Here is an 18,872-nt window from a genome sequence, read left to right on the forward strand (position 1 = left end):
TAAATCAGACGCACGCTGTGATTGGCTGCCGCTCTCTCACCATACGCCGTCACTCACTCACACCATTGAACCACTATGCGCACCTCGCTCGCGACCCTCCTGTCTAGACCGCTCATTGGCTGAGGACTTCAAGGGGCGGGAAAACAAGAGCTTCGGAACAGCATCTGTGTTTTGATTGGCTGCGTGGGAAGCGCTCAAGCAACAGACGCGCGCGCTGCACAGGTTATGTATCGTCCGCTTAGCGAGTATAAATAGCGTGTCTTCAGCAAGCGACCGTCAGTCTGTCACCTCGAGAGCTGAACCCGGCTGCATAGGTAAGTCCAGTCTAGCGCGATGTGTGTCGAGCGGGCACTTATTCAACACGGAGTTAACCTTGATCTAAATCACTGTTATTAGAAAAGTTGTACATTACAGTTTTAACGCTAGAATGACTGATCTCAGTAGACTTGACCTCAGCAACAGTCCAGTAATCTCGGAAGATTAAAGATAATGTAGGTAGCATGTATTTGAAACGCTCTTTTATTAATAATTATTATTAGTTGGCCTATTGTTTTAGTTAAATAAAATATCTGTGCAAAAATAAAAATAAATCGCCATCAATTTAAAATGAAAGATTACACTCGGTCAGAAAAAATGAACTGACTGTGCCTCTAAAGTCAGACTAGTGACTACTAATGTTAAATACTAACAGCAAAAACACGCTACTTGAATATATTTTAAATAATACTACGCGTACATTGATTTGTACATACATACGTTTTTGGTTATTACTTCATCTAAAAATCAATTCGCGTTTAATAAAATGTTAAACTAGTGCACTAAATAAAATTATTTATTAGTTAAACCCGCTTTAGTCATGCATTATTCAGATGAATATGAACGCGTGCCGAGTATTCGGATTAGTAACAGTGCTGTCTACATTGAGAGCTCGTGCTTACTGCATACTAGATGTGCGGGGCTTCAAGTACGTAGTAGGCGTCACGCGCTCCTGCGCAAGCGGAAGCGGAAGTCCGTCTCGACGGCAGCAAACACCTGACCTTATGAGCGCTCCAGACGGGCCAGCTATAGCAGCTAACACATGAGTGTCAGGTAAGGAGATGAGTGTCTGAGGGACTGGTGCTAAGTGTGCTGTTAGCGGTCTGCTAGTGACGCATGTAATGTTTCCGCTCCTCTCCGCTGTTATTACAACACCACAGCCTCGGAGATATTCATGCGTTTTGCGTTAGTTATTAATAAACTAAAAGGGAATCATTATTGACTATATTGACTAAAGTCAACCAGTTGACAGAAACACTAGCTGTTTATAAGCTGCATGCTATGTTTGTAAGCCTCTTTAAAGTTTGTCCCAAGCTCGCATAATGCTGTTTCTGGTTATTTCTAGTGGACTCTGTCCTAGCAGTAGTGTTTACTTGTTGTGTTCCACATTGAGCGGTCAAGTGGCTGCTCTGCCAGCCATATCTATGTGGGTTAAAGGTCATGTCCTTCCCCGGGGGATGAAGGGTTAATCTCATTAGAGGAGAGCAGAGCTGGCTTAGCCACGTGACTCTCTTCCCAATGGCTGTGGCTGCACTCTTCCTCATATGTTGTCGTTATGATGTTGCACAGATGCGTTTTTATCTGCTTGGTCAATTTTCTACATCTCATTTGCCATAGAGTTTGTTTATACACCACCAGTCAAACGTTTGGAATAATTAGCTGTTGTTTTTTTTAAGGTGTAAAAGTGTCTATGCTCACCAAGGCTGCATTTATTTGATTAAAAATACAGTAGATATGTGAAATATTGCTATAATCTAAAATAACTATTCTATGTGACTATCTGTTCAAATGTAATTTATTCCTGTGATGATGAATGTTCAGCATCATTACTCCAGTCTGAAGCACAGCAGAAATGGACTCCGTGCGGAAACAATCGCAGCGCTGCTGCAGACGCACCGCTCCTGGAGCGCACTGCCGGACCGCAGTCACGTGCTGTGTGAACGCTCGGATCTGTTAACATGGGCCGTTAACGCTTGACGGAGGGCGTTTCTGAAGCTTGGTGCTGACGACCGTCATAGTGACAACAGCCAATCACATTAGTCTTCTGGTGTTGGATGAACGCGATTGGCTAGCGTCTGCGCTAGGGTGTTTGCATAAGGCGATCTGATTGGCTGACGCCTGCGTTGGCGCTTGAAAAGTTTTCAACTTCTGCCGCGAGCAACGTACGCAATGGACCCACAATTCATTTCGCCAACGCTTGACGTCACTCCATTCAAAGTAAACGAGAAGCGTTGACGCTGACGCCCCGTGTGAATGGGGCGTTAACATGGGCGCGGAAAAAATACGCTCCATAGACGGAGTGTGTGAACCTGGCGTTACGTTTGTAAGCCCGCCCGGTCTGTTCTGTTCTCGTGCTCCATTTAGACGCGCTGCATTCTGATTGGTTCGGATAGTATACTGAAGGAGGGCGGGGCGTGGAAAATCGTGCTATAATGCGATTTAGAAATCGCACAAGCTCAAATCGTGATTTTTATGACGATTTCGATTAATCGCAACTTTGCTTCCTTTGCTCCTGTTAACAAACGTTGGTTTTCACGAGACTCATCAGCGCATGCGCAGCGTTGAACTCATACGTCATGCTCCCGGAGCTGCTTCCGTGTACAACTGTTGGCGCAAGCTACATTAAAGTGATTATTACGTTTTGAATATGGATATTTTTCTTACAAAAACACATCGATTCGCTACAGGAGGCCTTTGTTCACCCCCCGGAGCCGTGAGAGACACTTTTTTTTTTATTTTATTTTTTTTATGAATGGGCACTTTTTATTTAACTTCTTTTGGACTGATGCATGCAACACCCGCTGAGTGCCATGAAACAGCTTGAAAGATCAAAGACAATTTTTTATATAACTCCGACTGGATTCGTCTGAAAGAAGAAAGTCATATACACCTAGGATGACTTGAGGGTGAGTAATTTATGGGCTAATTTTCATTTTTGGGTGATCTAACCCTTTAAGACTAGTTTTGTGCTCCAGGGTCACATTTGTGATGTTATGTGAGATTTCTATTTTGAATTTGTTTGAACTTTCTTTTCATCAAAGAATTCTGAAAAACTTGTATCACGGTTTCCACAAAAATATTGAGCAACAAATCAGTATATTAGAATGATTTCTGAAGATCATGTGACTCTGAAGACTTAGTAATGATGCTGAAAATTCAGCTTTGCATCTAAAAAATATATATAATAAAAAGTTATATATATATATATTATTCAAATTGAAAAGTGTTATTTAAAATTGTAATATTACTTTTAATTGTAATATTTTTACTGTATTTTTGATCAAATAAATGCAGCCTTGGTGAGCAGAAGAGACGTCTTTTCACAACATTAAAAATCATAATTATACCAAACTTTTGAGCGGTAGTGTATATCTGCATTTAATCTGTAAGCGGTGAACCTGTTTTCTTAATACCAGTCTTGTCTGTTGAAAAAAAACCATATGGGTCAACCATATAGGACTGAAACTGTAATAAACCTGTGTTGGCTAAATCATCAGACATCTGTTTTAAAGCTTGCACGCTCTTGTCTCAGTCCATTCAGGATGCCTGGATCACTCCCTGCTGTTTGTGAAGCTGCGTGGCCCAAGGATGTGGGAATCATGGCTGTGGAGGTGTATGTGCCCTCTCAGTACGTGGAGCAAGCGGAGCTGGAAGAGTTCGATGGGGTCGGAGCGGGGAAATACACGGTGGGGCTGGGCCAGGCGCGCATGGGCTTCTGCTCGGACCGGGAGGACATCAGCTCTCTGTGCCTGACGGTGGTGCAGCGGCTGATGGAGCGCAGCGGCCTGTCCTACCAGAGCGTGGGCCGGCTGGAGGTGGGCACAGAAACCATCATCGACAAGTCCAAGTCCACCAAGACCGTCCTGATGCAGCTGTTCGAGGAGTCGGGCAACACTGACGTGGAGGGAGTGGACACCACTAACGCCTGCTACGGAGGAACCGCCGCGCTCTTCAACGCTGTCAACTGGGTGGAGTCCAGCTCCTGGGACGGTGCGCTTCTCACTTTACTGACAAATCCTCATTTATTTCAACAAAAAAACTTCCAGCTCACGTCTCACCACAAAATCAAAAGAAAAATAATATTTATAATTCATTTTTGCTTAAATATTGTGAAGTGTTTAAATTTTTTTTTTCCACAAAAATTAATTACTGTAATCCAAAAACTACTTCTATGGTTCCCCTGAGTTTGAACTTCCAAAATGCAGTTTAAATGCAGCTTCAAAGAGCTCTAAACGATCCCAGCCGAGGAAGAAGGGTCTTATCTAGCGAAACGATCGGTTATTTTCTAAAAAACAATTACAATTTATATACTTTTTAACCTCAAACGCTCGTCTTGTCTAGCTCTGCGTGAACTGTTTTTTCCGCTTCAAGACAGTTAGTGTACGTCTAAAAACTCCCATCTCATTTTCTCCTCCAACTTCAAAATCATCCTAAATCGCTGCAGAAACCACTCGAGAAGAAACTCGAACCCAGTGTTTACAAAGTGAACATGCAAAGAAGGTCAAACGCTCTTTACAAAAAAAAATGGCAAAACAGTGATTTAGGATGATTTTGAAGTTGAAGGAGAAAATGAGATGGGAGTTTAGACATACCCTAACTGTCTTGAACCGGAAAAAACAGCGCACAGTTCACACAGAGCTAGAAAAGACAAGCGTTTGAAATCCTGAAATGTTTTCCTCAAAAAACACAATTTCTTTACGACTGAAGAATGAAAGACATGAACATCTTGGATGACAAGGGGGTGAGTACATTATATGTAAATTTTAACATTACCTCCTTTAATGTTAAAGTTTTTTTAGATTACAGTAATTTTTAATTTTCTAATATATATATATATATGAAATTTTCATCTAAAATGAGCATTTTTATCAGGCTCCAATGTTTAGGTTCAGTCATTTTACTCTAATGGCAATGTGTAGGCCCTTTTTTATGCAGTTAAAGGTGCACTAAACAATTTTTGCCAAACGATGTTGATATTTGAAAGCACCAAAACAAACGCGCCCATACCCCAACAGGACCTCGCCCCTATTTTATAATCTCCGTCCCACACATACGTACACAACCCTGGCATAATGACGATCGCGGAAACAAGCGAAGATGACACAAGCATATTCAAACAAAAGCCAAACACGGATAAGTTGTGTGAAACTAAGCAAAATCAATGTTACTCGCCTATCAATACAGATTGTGTCAAAGCAGCTTTACAGTATTAAATAGGAAAATGTGTCAATAATGCATAAGGACAATAGAAAACACTCAATTTTCAGTTGAAGGCAGTTCATCATTGAATTCAGTGATGTCATCATCCAGCTCAGCTCAGTTTAAATAGTATCTGTGCAATCAAGTCAACGATAACGCTGGAAATGAAGTGTCCCCAACTAAGCAAGCCAGAGGCGACAGCGGCAAGGAACCAAAACTCCATTGGTGACAGAATGGAGAAAAAACCTTGGGAGAAACCAGGCTCAGTCGGGGGGCCAGTTCTCCTCTGACCAGACGAAACCAGCAGTTCAAGTCCAGGCTGCAGCAAAGTCACATTGTGCAGAGGACTCATCTGGTTCCTGTGGTCTTGGCCGAAACAAGGTCTTCACTGGGGATCTGTCTCTGGGGCTCATCTAGTCCCGCTCCTTGAGTTCTCCCCACCGCTGGAAAGCTGCTCCAATGTTATGCGGGTCTTACCTCTTGCCTGATCTTAACCCTTCTTTTTAATGTTTTGTTTCTCTGATATTTTCCTCTGTTTATTTTTTTTTTTTTTAATTTTTTTTTTTTTGTCTTCCAATTCTCTCTATCTATAGTCGATCTGCTAATATCCATCTGTGCACTCAAAACGGAGCGCTCTCTTCTCTCTATCATTACAAAACACGCCCCTTACTGCTGAATTGCTGCAAGTGTGTTTTGGGACTCGGTCCGACACTGTGGTGAAAAGCGTTTTTCAAATATTGCTTAGTGCACCTTTTAAACTAAAATTATTGAACATAAATATAGGAGCCTGATTAAAAATGCTCATTTTGGAAGAAAATTTCAGACTGCATATATATATATTATTATTACACACAATTTTTTTTTTTTTTTGGACAATTACAATGTTTATTTAAAAAAAAAAAAGAATTTGGACTGAAAATATCCTTCATTATTATGTCAGTAATGTTACAATGCAAAAAAAATCATAATGGTCCTGGAACTTGCTTCATTATATTCTATGCAAAATATTATTTGACTTAGTTATTGAAGCTCTTATTATTTGGTGAATTGTGAACATGGAATTCATGCACTAAAAACACTCGATGCTTCATCTTGAATTGTTTGCCTGCTGAGTGCAGACTCGCTCTAATACGATCTGATGTGGCAGGCCGTTATGCTCTGGTTGTTGCGGGTGACATTGCTGTGTATGCCACGGGCGGCGCCAGGCCGACAGGGGGAGCCGGAGCCGTGGCCATGCTAGTCGGACCCAACGCCCCTCTGGCCTTCGAGAGAGGTATGAGGCCTGCAGGAACCGCCGGAGTTCATGACTTTTGCTACAATAGCCTAGAGAGATCTAACTAAATGAACCTTGTTAACACTTCAAGTCAACACTTTTATTTCCCACTATATTTACATAACTTTATTTACTTTGATATTTTTATTTCATGAAGTAATTAAAATGTGATCACTTATTTTAACAGGGCTTCGTGGGACACACATGCAACATGCGTATGATTTCTATAAGCCAGATATGGTGTCTGAGTATCCAGTGGTGGACGGCAAGCTTTCCATCCAGTGTTACCTCAGCGCTTTAGATCGCTGCTACTCCGTCTACAGGAACAAGATCCATGCCCAGCGGCAGAGAGGTTAGCAAATACATCTGCATATTCTCAAACAATAGAAACCCATAATTCAGATAGTTTAGCCTTTATTTAATGAATTCATTTATAATCTGAATCTAAATATTACGTCATTATTAATCAGCCATATTGTGAAAGTCAGTATTGACAAATATTTTGCTAAACAAAAAAGGTCAAAAAGCATCATTTAAAATGTCAACGAAAAGATAAGTCTTGGCAGAAAATGAAAATTCATTTTAAATTATTTTCCAGACACATTGGGATGAAAATTTAAAACAGTTCTGTCAATGTTATATTTTTCTATGTGATTACACTGTTTGGATAAAACATATTAGTCAACTAGTCGGTATAAAGGAATCCCAGTAGCTTCTCTGTCTTTTCTCATAAGAAGCCATTTCTCCTTTAGTGCATTACTGTGTTCTACCCAAATAAACCACGATCCTTCATCATGCACGTTACTAAATGTTAGTGCAATGATTAGTGTTCACAGTATCGGCCAACATGTTCTTTCAATTTTCAATGGCCAAACAATCGTTGCATCTCCAATAGGGATGTAACGATTCACTCTACTCACGATTTTGATTTCATGATTCGATTTTCTCACGATTTTTGAGATTGAAGACACATTATACAGTAAATGAAAAGTGTCCTTTTATTAGGCTATTGCTGCAAGTTTCTTTGTGAAAATTGAAATAACAAAACTAAATAGAAATTTTAAAACAAACCCCAAATCAAATAAATAAGTTAACACAAATAAAAGAAATCTCTTCATATAAACAAACTAAGGCTTTGTCTGTGCTCTTTCCATTTCAAATTAGAGGCAACCACTGCATTTTTATCATCATCCCAACAAAGATGCATACATACATGCAGCATGAGCAGTTTTTAATCTAAATTAGACTGTATAATTTCGAAATTTGAAGCAAAAACAGAATGGTCTGACTTTAGTTTTGTGAAACTATACTACATAAAACATATCTGAACGAAATGCAAGTTCACTCTCTGCCAGCAGGTGGCGCTTAAGAACAGCAATGATTCCTGGGTTACCGCTTTTTACCGATATCATCATCCCAACAAAGATGCATACATACATGCAGCATGAGCAGTTTTAATCTAAATTAGACTGTATAATTTCGAAATTTGAAGCAAAAACAGAATGGTCTGACTTTAGTTTTGTGAAACTATACTACATAAAACATATCTGAACGAAATGCAAGTTCACTCTCTGCCAGCAGGTGGCGCTTAAGAACAGCAATGATTCCTGGGTTACCGCTTTTTACCGAATTTAGGTTCCATCTTTCGTTTCTTCAGGGTCCATGAATACACATTCCAGCAGTGGACTATAAAAGTGTGTGAAAGCCGTGTAATCAGTTTGTGTTGTTTAAGGCCTTCCCTTCCTTGTGTTTCAGAGGGTCTTGACAAGCGCTGCAGTCTTGAAGACTTCGGCTTCATGGTGTTCCACTCTCCTTACTGTAAACTGGTGCAGAAGTCTTTGGCTCGACTAATGCTCAACGATTTCCTCTGTCATCCCAGTCCAGACACAGAGAGCGGGCCCTTCAGCGGACTGGAAGCTTTCAGGTTAATATCCTCCTCCTGCTGGGGATTCGTCTTTAGGAAAGGTCCCACACAACACGCAGTGACATAACAGCAGCCACATTTATTGAATATTTATTTAAATTTGACATTTTTTTGGAATGTGTTTGAAGATTCTTCTCACAGCTGTTTTCCATACTACAGCAGCTCATCTTGTAGAAACCAAACATTTTACATTTCTTTCTCATTTTTTGCAGAGATGTGAAGATTGAGGACACTTACTTCGACAGAGATGTGGAGAAGGCCTTTATGAAGGCCAGCTCAGAAGCGTTTGAGAATAAGACAAAGGCGTCTCTCCTTATATCAAACCAGAATGGTAACATGTACACACCGTCAGTGTACGGCTGCTTGGCTTCGGTTCTCGCTCAGTAAGTGTCACGTGTGCTCCTCGTGCCTCGTCTTCCATTCATTAGTGTACATTACAGCCTTTGAGCTTCTTCAGAGCCGCTGTAAATATGATGCACTCGTTTTTTAAATCTCTACAGACATACACCGCAGCAGTTGGCAGGACAGCGAATCGGTGTGTTTTCATATGGCTCAGGCTTTGCTGCTACGCTCTACTCCATCAAAGTCACACAGGACGCTACACCTGGTACACACACACTCACTCTCTCTCACACTCTCTCTCACACTCACACACACACACCCACAGAAGCTGTCTTTATTAGAGTGTCATTACTCTAAACTAGTGTGGGCAGCATGACCAATCTCGCAGTTACGGTGTAAGACGGTGTTCTGTTCATGAAGATTATAGTAAAGACAAGACTTACATTGTTAGAAAAGATTTCTATTTTGAATAAATGTTGTTCTTGTTTTTTTTTTTTATTCATCAAAGAATCAAAGATAAAAGTATCACAGGTTCCAAAATAATATTCAGCAGCACAGCAGTTTCAACACTGATAATAAATCAGCATATTATACTGATTTCTGAAGATCATGTGACACTGAAGACTGCAGTAATGATGCTGAAAATACAGCACTTCATCACAGGAATAAATTACATTTTAAAGTATATTAAAATAGGAAACCAATATTAGAAATTGCAATAATATTTCACAAAATTACATTTTTTTTTTTCCCTCTGTATTCTTGTTCAAATAAATACAAAGCCTTGATGAGCAAAAGAGACTCCATTTAAAAATCTTACTGATCCCAAACTTTTGAACAGCACTATACATTTTGATGTATTTTGGTAAATGAAAGGTACTTCATCTTAATTTAGAATTAATATTAACCAAAAAATGACATCTTGACAAAAACAGCTACTGTAGCAAAACCAAGTCTCTCCCATGATAATCCACAAAGCTGCCTACAGTTACATAAGCTAGTGCTAGTCGACCTGCCCATCCAGAATTGCAGTCATTAATAACTCCTCTTTATTATGATTATTATTATTATGATCAGGATCCTCTCTGGATAAGTTGGTCTCCAGCCTGTGTGACTTGCAGGCCAGACTGGACTCTAGAAAGAAGGTTTCCCCGGATGTTTTTGCTCAGAACATGAAGCTCAGAGAAGAAACCCATCATTTAGGTAATCAAGCGTTTGCCTTTCTGTCCTTCTTTCAATGATCTAATCTCCATTCAAATCTGTTTGACGTTGTGATGTTTCCACAGCAAACTACATCCCTCAGGGCTCGGTAGAGGAACTCTTCCCAGGAACATGGTACCTCACTCGTGTGGACGAGAAGCATCGCAGGCAGTACGCTAGGCGCTCGGTGAGCGATGACAGGCCGCTGGAGGCCGGACTCCTCACTTCCAGCAATGCAGCCGAGGTACGTGTTTCAAACTGGTATTTGTTTCATATGATTTTAATGTATTTTCATAATAATAAAAGCAAGTAGTTTTACAATTTATTGCATTTTGTTGTTGCTCTAGTTACAGTTGATATCAAAAGTTTACATCAGAATTTCAGAATCTGCAAAATGTTAATTTTACCAAGATAAGAGGGATCATACAAAACACATGTTATTGTTTATTTAGTACTGACCTGAATAAGATATTTCACATAAAAGATGTTTACAGATAGTCCACAAGAGTAAATAATAACTGAATTTATAAAAATGACTCGTTCAAAAGTGATTCTTAATACTGTGTTGTTAGCTGAATGATCCACAGCTGTGTTTGTTTGTTTAGTGATAGTTGTTCATGAGTCCTGCGTTTGTCTTGAATAGTTAAACTGCCTGCTGTTCTTCAGAAAAATCCCCCAGCTCCTGCACATTCTTTGGTTTTCCAGCATCTTCTGCAGATTTGAACCCTTTCCAAAAGTGACTATGATTTTGAGATCCATCTTTTCACACTGAGGACAACTGAGGGACTCATATGAAACCATGCATTAAGAGCCGGGGGGGTGAACACTTTTTGAATTTGAACATCAGGGTAAATTTAACTTATTTTGTCTTCTGGGAAACATGTAAGTAGCCTCTGAAGGGCAGTACTAAATGAAAAAAAATGATATTTAGGCAAAGTAATAAAAATGTACAGGTCTCCATTCTGTTCAAAAGTTTAATTCAGCTCTTAATGCATGGTTTTTCCTTCTGGAGCATCAGTGAGCATTTGATATTTCTGTAATAGTTGCATATGAGTCCCTCAGTTGTCCTCAGTGTGAAAAGATGGATCTCAAAATCATAGTCACTTTTGGAAAGGGTTCAAATCTGCAGAAGCTGCTGGAAAGCCAAAGAATGTGCAGGAGCTGGGGGATTTTTCTGAAGAACAGCAGGCAGTTGAACTGTTCAGGACAAACAAGGGACTCCTGAACAACTATCACTAAACAAAAAAACACAGCTGTGGATCATTCAGCTAACAACACAGTATTAAGAATCAAGGGGATGTAAACGTTTGAACGAGTTTACATTAGAGAGTTTAATTGTTTTCTCTTGTGGGTTATATGTAAGCATCTTTTGTGTGAAATATCTTATTCAGGTCAGTACTAAATAAACAATAACATGCGTTTTGTATGATCCCTCTAATCTTGGTCAAATTAACATTTAGCAGATTCTGAAAGGGGGATGTAAACTTTTGACCTCAACTGAATTTACAGTACCTATAGCACTTTCTGATGGTGTTTTTCTGTCTTTCTCAGCATATTCCCAGTCCGCTCAAGAAGATGCCCCGCATCCCATCCGCCACAGCTGGCCCTGAGGGGCTCGTCATTAGTAACGGGGACCATTAAGCTTACCTCCGTGAGGTGCACACCATGGCAGATCACATTGAGGACACTGATCTATAAAAACAACACGCTAAAAAGGGCCCCAGGACTTCTGCAGCCAGATCACTTATCACGGAGTGATGTGAAACTCAAAGCTTTTGAATGTTCCAGGACAGACTCACTGTAGTTTGGAAATGCAGTGTTTCTCTGTGGTGAGCTCCCACAAACTGCTGCTCACAGTCGTCTATGCAGAAACCCAGACTCGTTTCTTTCTTTTAAGTCCAAATATCTACCCGTTGGCTTTTCACAAGCTCCATGCTGTCTTTTTTTTTAAACCTTAAACTAACCCCGTCATTTAAAGCAGACGTTTAGGAGAAAACATGGATGTCTTGAAGAAGAGCGTCCCTCGTTGTTTTTAACTGATCTGTTAGACGCTGTCTCTCGGTCCTCTTCAGCTGACAGCGGTCTTGTTTTTGCTTTTATAAAACTCTCTAGTCAGTCTTATCACCATGGCCATGTCAGAGAAATGTGCCTGGTTCACATATTAATGAGCCATATGCTTTACAAGTTTTAATAACATTCACCTGTATAGTAACAATTGTTTAGTCGCTGCTAAACAGGCTTCTGTTAGCATTTATGTCCTTTGAAACGAGAATCGTTTATTTGATTTTCATTCTAGCCAAAGTAGATGGTGTTCGTTTATATGAACTCAAGACGAGGAAATAAAGTCATGACAACTGTATAGAGGATAAAAACGTGATGATAACTTAGTGGCAATGTGTTAAAGCTATGAAATAGTATAATAATCAGTTAAACTGGTAACATCTTTTGGACAAAAGACAGTTTAGATGATGAAAGTGAGAGAGCACTATCTGATCATCAGCTGTTCACCTCCAAATAAAAACTCATCATTTACTCACCCTCGTTTCTCTCCAAACCCGTACACTCTCAGAGGAAAAAAAGGTACAAAAGCTGTTGCTGGGGCCATACTTTTTCAAGAGATAGACCTTAGTACCTAAAGTACCCAAAGTGTACATATTAATACCTAAAAAGGTCTAAAAGTATCTTAAAAAAAAAAAAGATACCACCCTAGTTAAAGCTTTTGTACCTTTTTTTTTTTTTTTTTTTTTTTTGAGTATAGGACTGGCTATCTTCTGTGCAGCAATAAAAGACAATATTTTGAGAAATGTTGGCAACTAAACCGTCCCGGTTCCCATTGACTTTCAATTTTCAAATAGTAAATGTGAACTGAAACTGTTTGGTTATTCTTCGTAATATCTTTCATGATGCACAGAAGAAAGTCCGTTATGCAGGTTTGAACGTGAGAGTGAGTAAATGATGGCAGACTTTTCATTTTTGGGTGAACTGTGCCTTTAGCTCACTCTTTATCAACTATTTGTAGATCACAACTGACTCTTAATATTCCTTGATCTGTTGAGAAATTGCAATCTGAAGAGATTATATGATCAAATGTTTGGCCTGTGATTGTCCCAAACTACAGAGCACTTCTCAGTAACGATGCAACTTATTTAGAGATTTATCGATTTCAGATTTATAGTGGGAGAGAAGCAATATTATTATTACTACAGTATTGTAAATGTTAGCACCGTAACACCTTGATGCTAAACGGTTTATGGCAGATATACTAGGCTACAAGCAAAAAAAAAAAAAGAAGATATTTTCAGAAAGATGCTTGATTGCATGAACACGGATAGCAAGCTGGTATTTCCTTTCAGAGCATTCTTCAATCCGTGGGTTCATGTTAACATCTGAATAACGAGAGCACTTCTGCTCCGATTGCTTATCCATCAACTCTGAGAAGCCTTATTCTGAGCATGTACAGAGCACACACATATATTCTGAAGACTGTATAGAGATGTTCCTTCATTCTGCTGCCAGGACATGTTGACTGTATAGAGTTATAACAGCCAATGTTTACAAGACGTCTCCCTCAGATCAGTTCATACCAATAATTGGTAAGTAATGTACAGCACTAACTTATATTTGTAGATGGACAAAAGCTGGTATGGGATCAGGTGTAACTTGCAGAAAACAAGCTGTATGTGGGAATCTGATCATATATGAACTGAGGATTAAATGTTGATTTGCTGAGTCTCTGTTTATTCTTGGTCTGTTTATTTATATTTTTGGAGACGGTGCTATGGAAAAGTGATCAATTAATAAATGCCCCTGGAATATCTATTACTTTTGATAAAACTGGGAATAAATCTATTTATATATGAAATTTTAAAGTACAAAAACATTCTTTGTGATTGAATCATTTCCTCATCAGTTAATGAGTTGGAAAGGGGCTGCCAGACAGCTGTCGGGTTATATGTACACAAGCGTTATCTCTTTACCTTTACCCCACAGAAAGGCTTTAGGACACGTCCAGGATTGCACCATTCACAGTCTGCCAGCAGCCTGCAAAATGAATAGCTCATGAACTACACTCTGAATCGCACCCACTCTGTGTTCTCGGAATCACTTCATTTTCCAGTTCCGCATCTGCTGTGGCAATCCAGAATGTTTGGGGAAGCTGATGTTTAATATTAACCAACCAATAAAAGATTAGCAAGCATATATACAGGTGCATCTCAATAAATTAGAATGTCGTGGAAAAGTTCATTTCAGTAATTCAACTCAAATTGTGAAACTCGTGTATTAAATAAATTCAATGCACACAGACTGAAGTAGTTTAAGTCTTTGGTTCTTTTAATTGTGATGATTTTGGCTCACATTTAACAAAACCCCACCAATTCACTATCGCAAAATGAATAGCTCATGAACTACACTCTGAATCGCACCCACTCGGTGTTCTCGGAATCACTTCATTTTCCAGTTGCTGTGGCAATCCAGAATGTTTGGGGAAGCTGATGTTTAATATTAACCAACCAATAAAAGATTAGCAAGCATATATACAGGTGCATCTCAATAAATTAGAATGTCGTGGAAAAGTTCATTTCAGTAATTCAACTCAAATTGTGAAACTCGTGTATTAAATAAATTCAATGCACACAGACTGAAGTAGTTTAAGTCTTTGGTTCTTTTAATTGTGATGATTTTGGCTCACATTTAACAAAAACCCACCAATTCACTATCTCAACAAATTAGAATAGAACTACTTCAGTCTGTGTGCACTGAATTTATTTAATACACGAGTTTCACAATTTGAGTTGAATTACTGAAATCAACTTTTCCACGACATTCTAATTTATTGAGATGCACCTGTATATATATGTGTGTGTGTGCTAATAATCCTGGTCTTGTACCCAAATGTTATGGCTCACTCTCAAAATATGGTGACAAACCTGTCCAGTGACTTGAATAATTAAAGTTTTTCAGATAGTCAAGAAACTGTAAAAGTCATAGGTTTATTAATGTATTATGACTTTTTTTGACTATATTATTGTCCTTTGTTGTTGTTGAGTGAGTCAAGTGCCTGAAAAACCCTTGTCCCCTTCATTTATAGTTATTATACTTATTTTTTAATCATTTTGTTTTCTGGGGTAAAGCATATGTGACAAAAAAAAGTGCTATTAATAATTTAACAATTTATAAATACTTGTTTTGCTTTTTGTCTTGATGTTTTTGAAAATACAAACACTGCCGAGGTCAAAGTTCAGTTTCCCAACATGTTGAGTAAACGTTATATTACATTTTTATTCCATGTAGTTCATTTTAATGTGTCCTCACGCTTTCCATTAAATATTTAAGTTGGAGTTAGCTTTATTTGGAGTTCACATTGAAAATATTACTGTTTTATTATACTTTTGCAACTGTAATTTAGTTTATGGCACTTCTCATTCATTTATCCATCAGCAGTGATTGACTGTTAGTCAATGACCCAATGTGACCCAGTGACCCAATAGTCACATTCTAATGTTTTGCTGTTCCAACAGCACTTATTTCCACCGTTCGTATACCACCCCAATTCCAAAAAAGTTGGGACATTTTGTATAATACAATACAAATCAGAAATCTGTGATTTGTTCACTCTCTTTAACCTGCATTTGACAAAAGTACAAAGAAAAGTTTCCCAGTGTTTTCAGTGTATTTTGTTCATGCATTGTAACAAATCTTTAACTGATGGCTGCAACACACTCTAAAATTGTTGGGACAGAGGCATGTCATATTATATATCAATTCTCCTTTTAATTACAATGTTTAATTGTTTGGGAAATGAGGATACTATGGTAATTATTAAAGAACGAGACCTGGCATTCTTGATCTATAACCATGGACTTCCCATGAAAGATATCATCTTGGTGGTAGTACAGTATACGCCTCCGTGTCAAAGGAAACTTCACACATATTCCAGTGCATTTTGCTTCTGTCGCTGATGAAAGTCTGGATGGTCCCTTTGGTCGTTGGGACTGAGAACTCGACGTCCACTTTTCCCAGAAACAAGCTGAACCGTGGACTCATCTGACCACAGCACATATTTCCATGGTGTTTTTGACTATCGGACATGAGCTCTGGCCCAGCAGCATCACCAGGGGAGCCGCTATGGTTTCTGGGGCCCCTGGACAGCAGAATGACTTGGGCCCACACGGCGGTCCGGAGGTTTGTCCTCCTCGGTAGAAATCACGGTGAGAAGAACTTCGCATCTCGCTTAGAATTGGTGAATGAATGAATGAATTTGAATTGCTATCCACAATACAATTGCATTTTAGCATTACAGTATTTTGTGGCACGATATATTGTTATACCCCTGCATTGTTTTGAATGTTGAACAATTATCAACATTGATTACACGGCTCTGTGGAATACTTGACTCTGATTGGTCAGTCGCGACATCCCGAGGTATGTTATCCCTCGATAACTACCGGTAAAAGCTGATAACACACGCTCATCCGGGTAACTGCAGTCGGCGCTGTACTCTTGCTTGAACTATTTGTTCTTGGTGGAAGCTTTGCGTTTGTTTAGCTAATAAAATATTAAAACTCGATTCAAAATGGTGTACAATTATTTAATTATGTTATCGTGGTATCGTATCAACATTGATTACACGGCTCTGTGGAATACTTGACTCTGATTGGTCAGTCGCGACATCCCGAGGTATGTTATCCCTCGATAACACCCGGTAAAAGCTAATAACACACGCTCATCCGGGTAACTGAAGTGGGCGCTATACTCTTGCTTGAACTATTTGTTCTTGGTGGAAGCTTTGCGTTTGTTTAGCTAATAAAATATTAAAACTCGATTCAAAATGGTGTACAATTATTTAATCATGTCATCCTGGTATCGCGTACTCACTCTCGTTTCATACAAACGCAGCTGCGGCCATTTTGCTACGATTGTTTTGTACGCTGTAATGGATTATAAGAGAACTAACAAACTGGTAAGGTTTTAAAACATTTTCTTCTTAATTCTTTTATTGCCTTCATTATTTGTGTGGTGAAATGTTGTGTAATAAGTGGTTTGGCTGCACCGTTTCCCTTAAAATGAAGCAAAGTTCCCACAATTTTATTATTATTATTATTATTATAAATTTTTAGGTATCAGCTGCCAGAGTTCTTGCCAGGAGTCACGATCGTTTGTCGCCGTTTCTGTTGAAAACTACACAGTTTTGCTTCGTGGGACGTTCGCACATTGCTGGACCTGGCCGAAACTCCTGACAGGCCCCACTGCAGGACAGCATTGGTGGCCATGGAGCTCGCAAGATATAACATCGACATAGCAGCTCTCAGCGAGACCAGACTACATGGGGAGGACTCCTTGACAGAGGCTGGTGCTGGGTACACCTTCTTCTGGAAAGGGGTCCCTGAAGGCACTCGTCGTAACCATGGAGTTGGCTTTGCTGTATAGCCCAAGGACAGCCTCTTCCAAGAAACTCAACTGTACAACACTGAACAACCACACCACCAAAGACAACCTTCGACGGCTCCTTGCTGAAAACCTCAGCAAGATCCCAGAAGAATCAGCAGCCTGGCCAGCTTTACGCCAGGCTAATTATAAGGCAGCCTTAGAGGCGCTCGGCCAATTAAGGAAACATCACCAGGACTGGTTCGACTGTAAAGAGGATATATTCTCACACACCGTCTGCATCTCTTGATCCAAAACATCTGGGAACATGGGTCCCTTCCACAAGACTGGAAGGATGCTAACATCGTGGTCATTTACAAGCAGAAAGGAGACAGAGCAGTCTGCAGTAATAGCCGCGGGATATCTCTCCTCTCCATCACAGGGAAAGTCCTGGCCAAGATTATGCTCAGCAGATTGGTCGAGCACATCTCGGAAGCTGTGCTTCCGGAAACTCAGTGTTTTGTCTTGAGGCAGCTGCTGGAGAAGAGTTGAGAACAGCACAAAGACCTTTAAGTAGCCTTCATCGACCTCAGCAAAGCTTTTGACACCATCAACCGTGAGCTGCTCTGGAGAAACCTCTCCAAACTTGGGGTACCACCCAAGTTTCTCAGCATCCTGCAGCAGCTGCATGATGGGATGCAAGCCAGAGTACTCATGGGAGAACTCCTGTCTGAGTCTTTCGAGGTAAACGTTGGGGTGAAGCAAGGCTGTGTCTTGGCTCCGGTGCTCTTTAACATCCTCCTCTCTGCCATCACCTGCCTCTTCCATCGTGTCATGGGGCATGAAGACGGTGTCCATGTGGAATATCGACTTGATGGTAGCCTCTTTAACACAACTCTCGCACAAAGATAAAGTCCCGCCAAATCTGTGAGCTTCAGTATGCTGATGACTGTGCCGTTTTGGCCCACAGCCCGGACTCTATGCAGCACACCCTAAATACAATATCTAGTCTGTACCAATCTTTTGGCCTACAGGTCAACACTCAAAAAACCAAGGTCATGTCCTATCTCTCCACCCCCGCCCCCATACCCCCCAGTTTTCACATAAATGGTGTTCCACTTAAAACAGTGGACCACTTCACCTACCTCGGCTCCACCTTGTCCTCATGCTGCTCCCTTGACACAGAAATACACACCCGAATAAATAAAGCCTCATCATCTTTTGGACGCCTACGCAGTAGGGTTTTTGAAAACCGTAAACCTGAAGATCAGTACCAAGTTCGCTGTTTACAATGCAGTATGTCTCTCCACTCTGCTTTATGGGGCAGAGTCATGGACCCCATATCGCCAGCACATTACTAACCTAGAGGCCTTCCATATCCGCTACCTACAGAAGATCCTCAATTTGTCGTGGGAAGCTCGAATTCCCCACACAGTCATCCTCAGCAACACTGACTCAATCTGCATGGAAGCAGCAGTGGCCCAAAAACATCTGCGTTGGCTAGGGCATACCATACGCATGCCTGAACATCGC

The 18,872-nt window shown here is 40.1% G+C and overlaps 1 protein-coding gene across 3 annotated transcripts; it reads left to right on the top strand.

The window, feature by feature from the left end:
• The first annotated feature begins 250 nt into the window (after positions 1-250).
• On the top strand, positions 251-11,956 carry hmgcs1 (3-hydroxy-3-methylglutaryl-CoA synthase 1 (soluble)). 3 transcript variants are annotated; one of them, XM_016254628.1, is made up of 10 exons: positions 251-314; positions 3,569-4,026; positions 6,383-6,508; positions 6,696-6,860; positions 8,264-8,432; positions 8,645-8,815; positions 8,933-9,039; positions 9,852-9,977; positions 10,061-10,218; positions 11,526-11,956. In XM_016254628.1, the coding sequence occupies exons 2-10, from the start codon at positions 3,579-3,581 to the stop codon at positions 11,613-11,615; spliced, it is 1,560 nt and encodes a 519-aa protein (XP_016110114.1). In that variant the 5' UTR covers positions 251-314; positions 3,569-3,578; the 3' UTR covers positions 11,616-11,956. The 3 variants fall into 3 exon arrangements, with proteins under 3 accessions (XP_016110114.1, XP_016110113.1, XP_016110115.1); XM_016254627.1 differs by lacking the exon at positions 251-314 and adding an exon at positions 826-1,089; XM_016254629.1 differs by lacking the exon at positions 251-314 and adding an exon at positions 2,920-2,942.
• Positions 11,957-18,872: the final 6,916 nt, after the last annotated feature.

This window comes from Sinocyclocheilus grahami, unplaced genomic scaffold (genome assembly GCF_001515645.1).
Source record: "Sinocyclocheilus grahami isolate Dianchi unplaced genomic scaffold, SAMN03320097.WGS_v1.1 scaffold1268.1, whole genome shotgun sequence".
Classification (NCBI taxonomy): domain Eukaryota; kingdom Metazoa; phylum Chordata; class Actinopteri; order Cypriniformes; family Cyprinidae; genus Sinocyclocheilus; species Sinocyclocheilus grahami.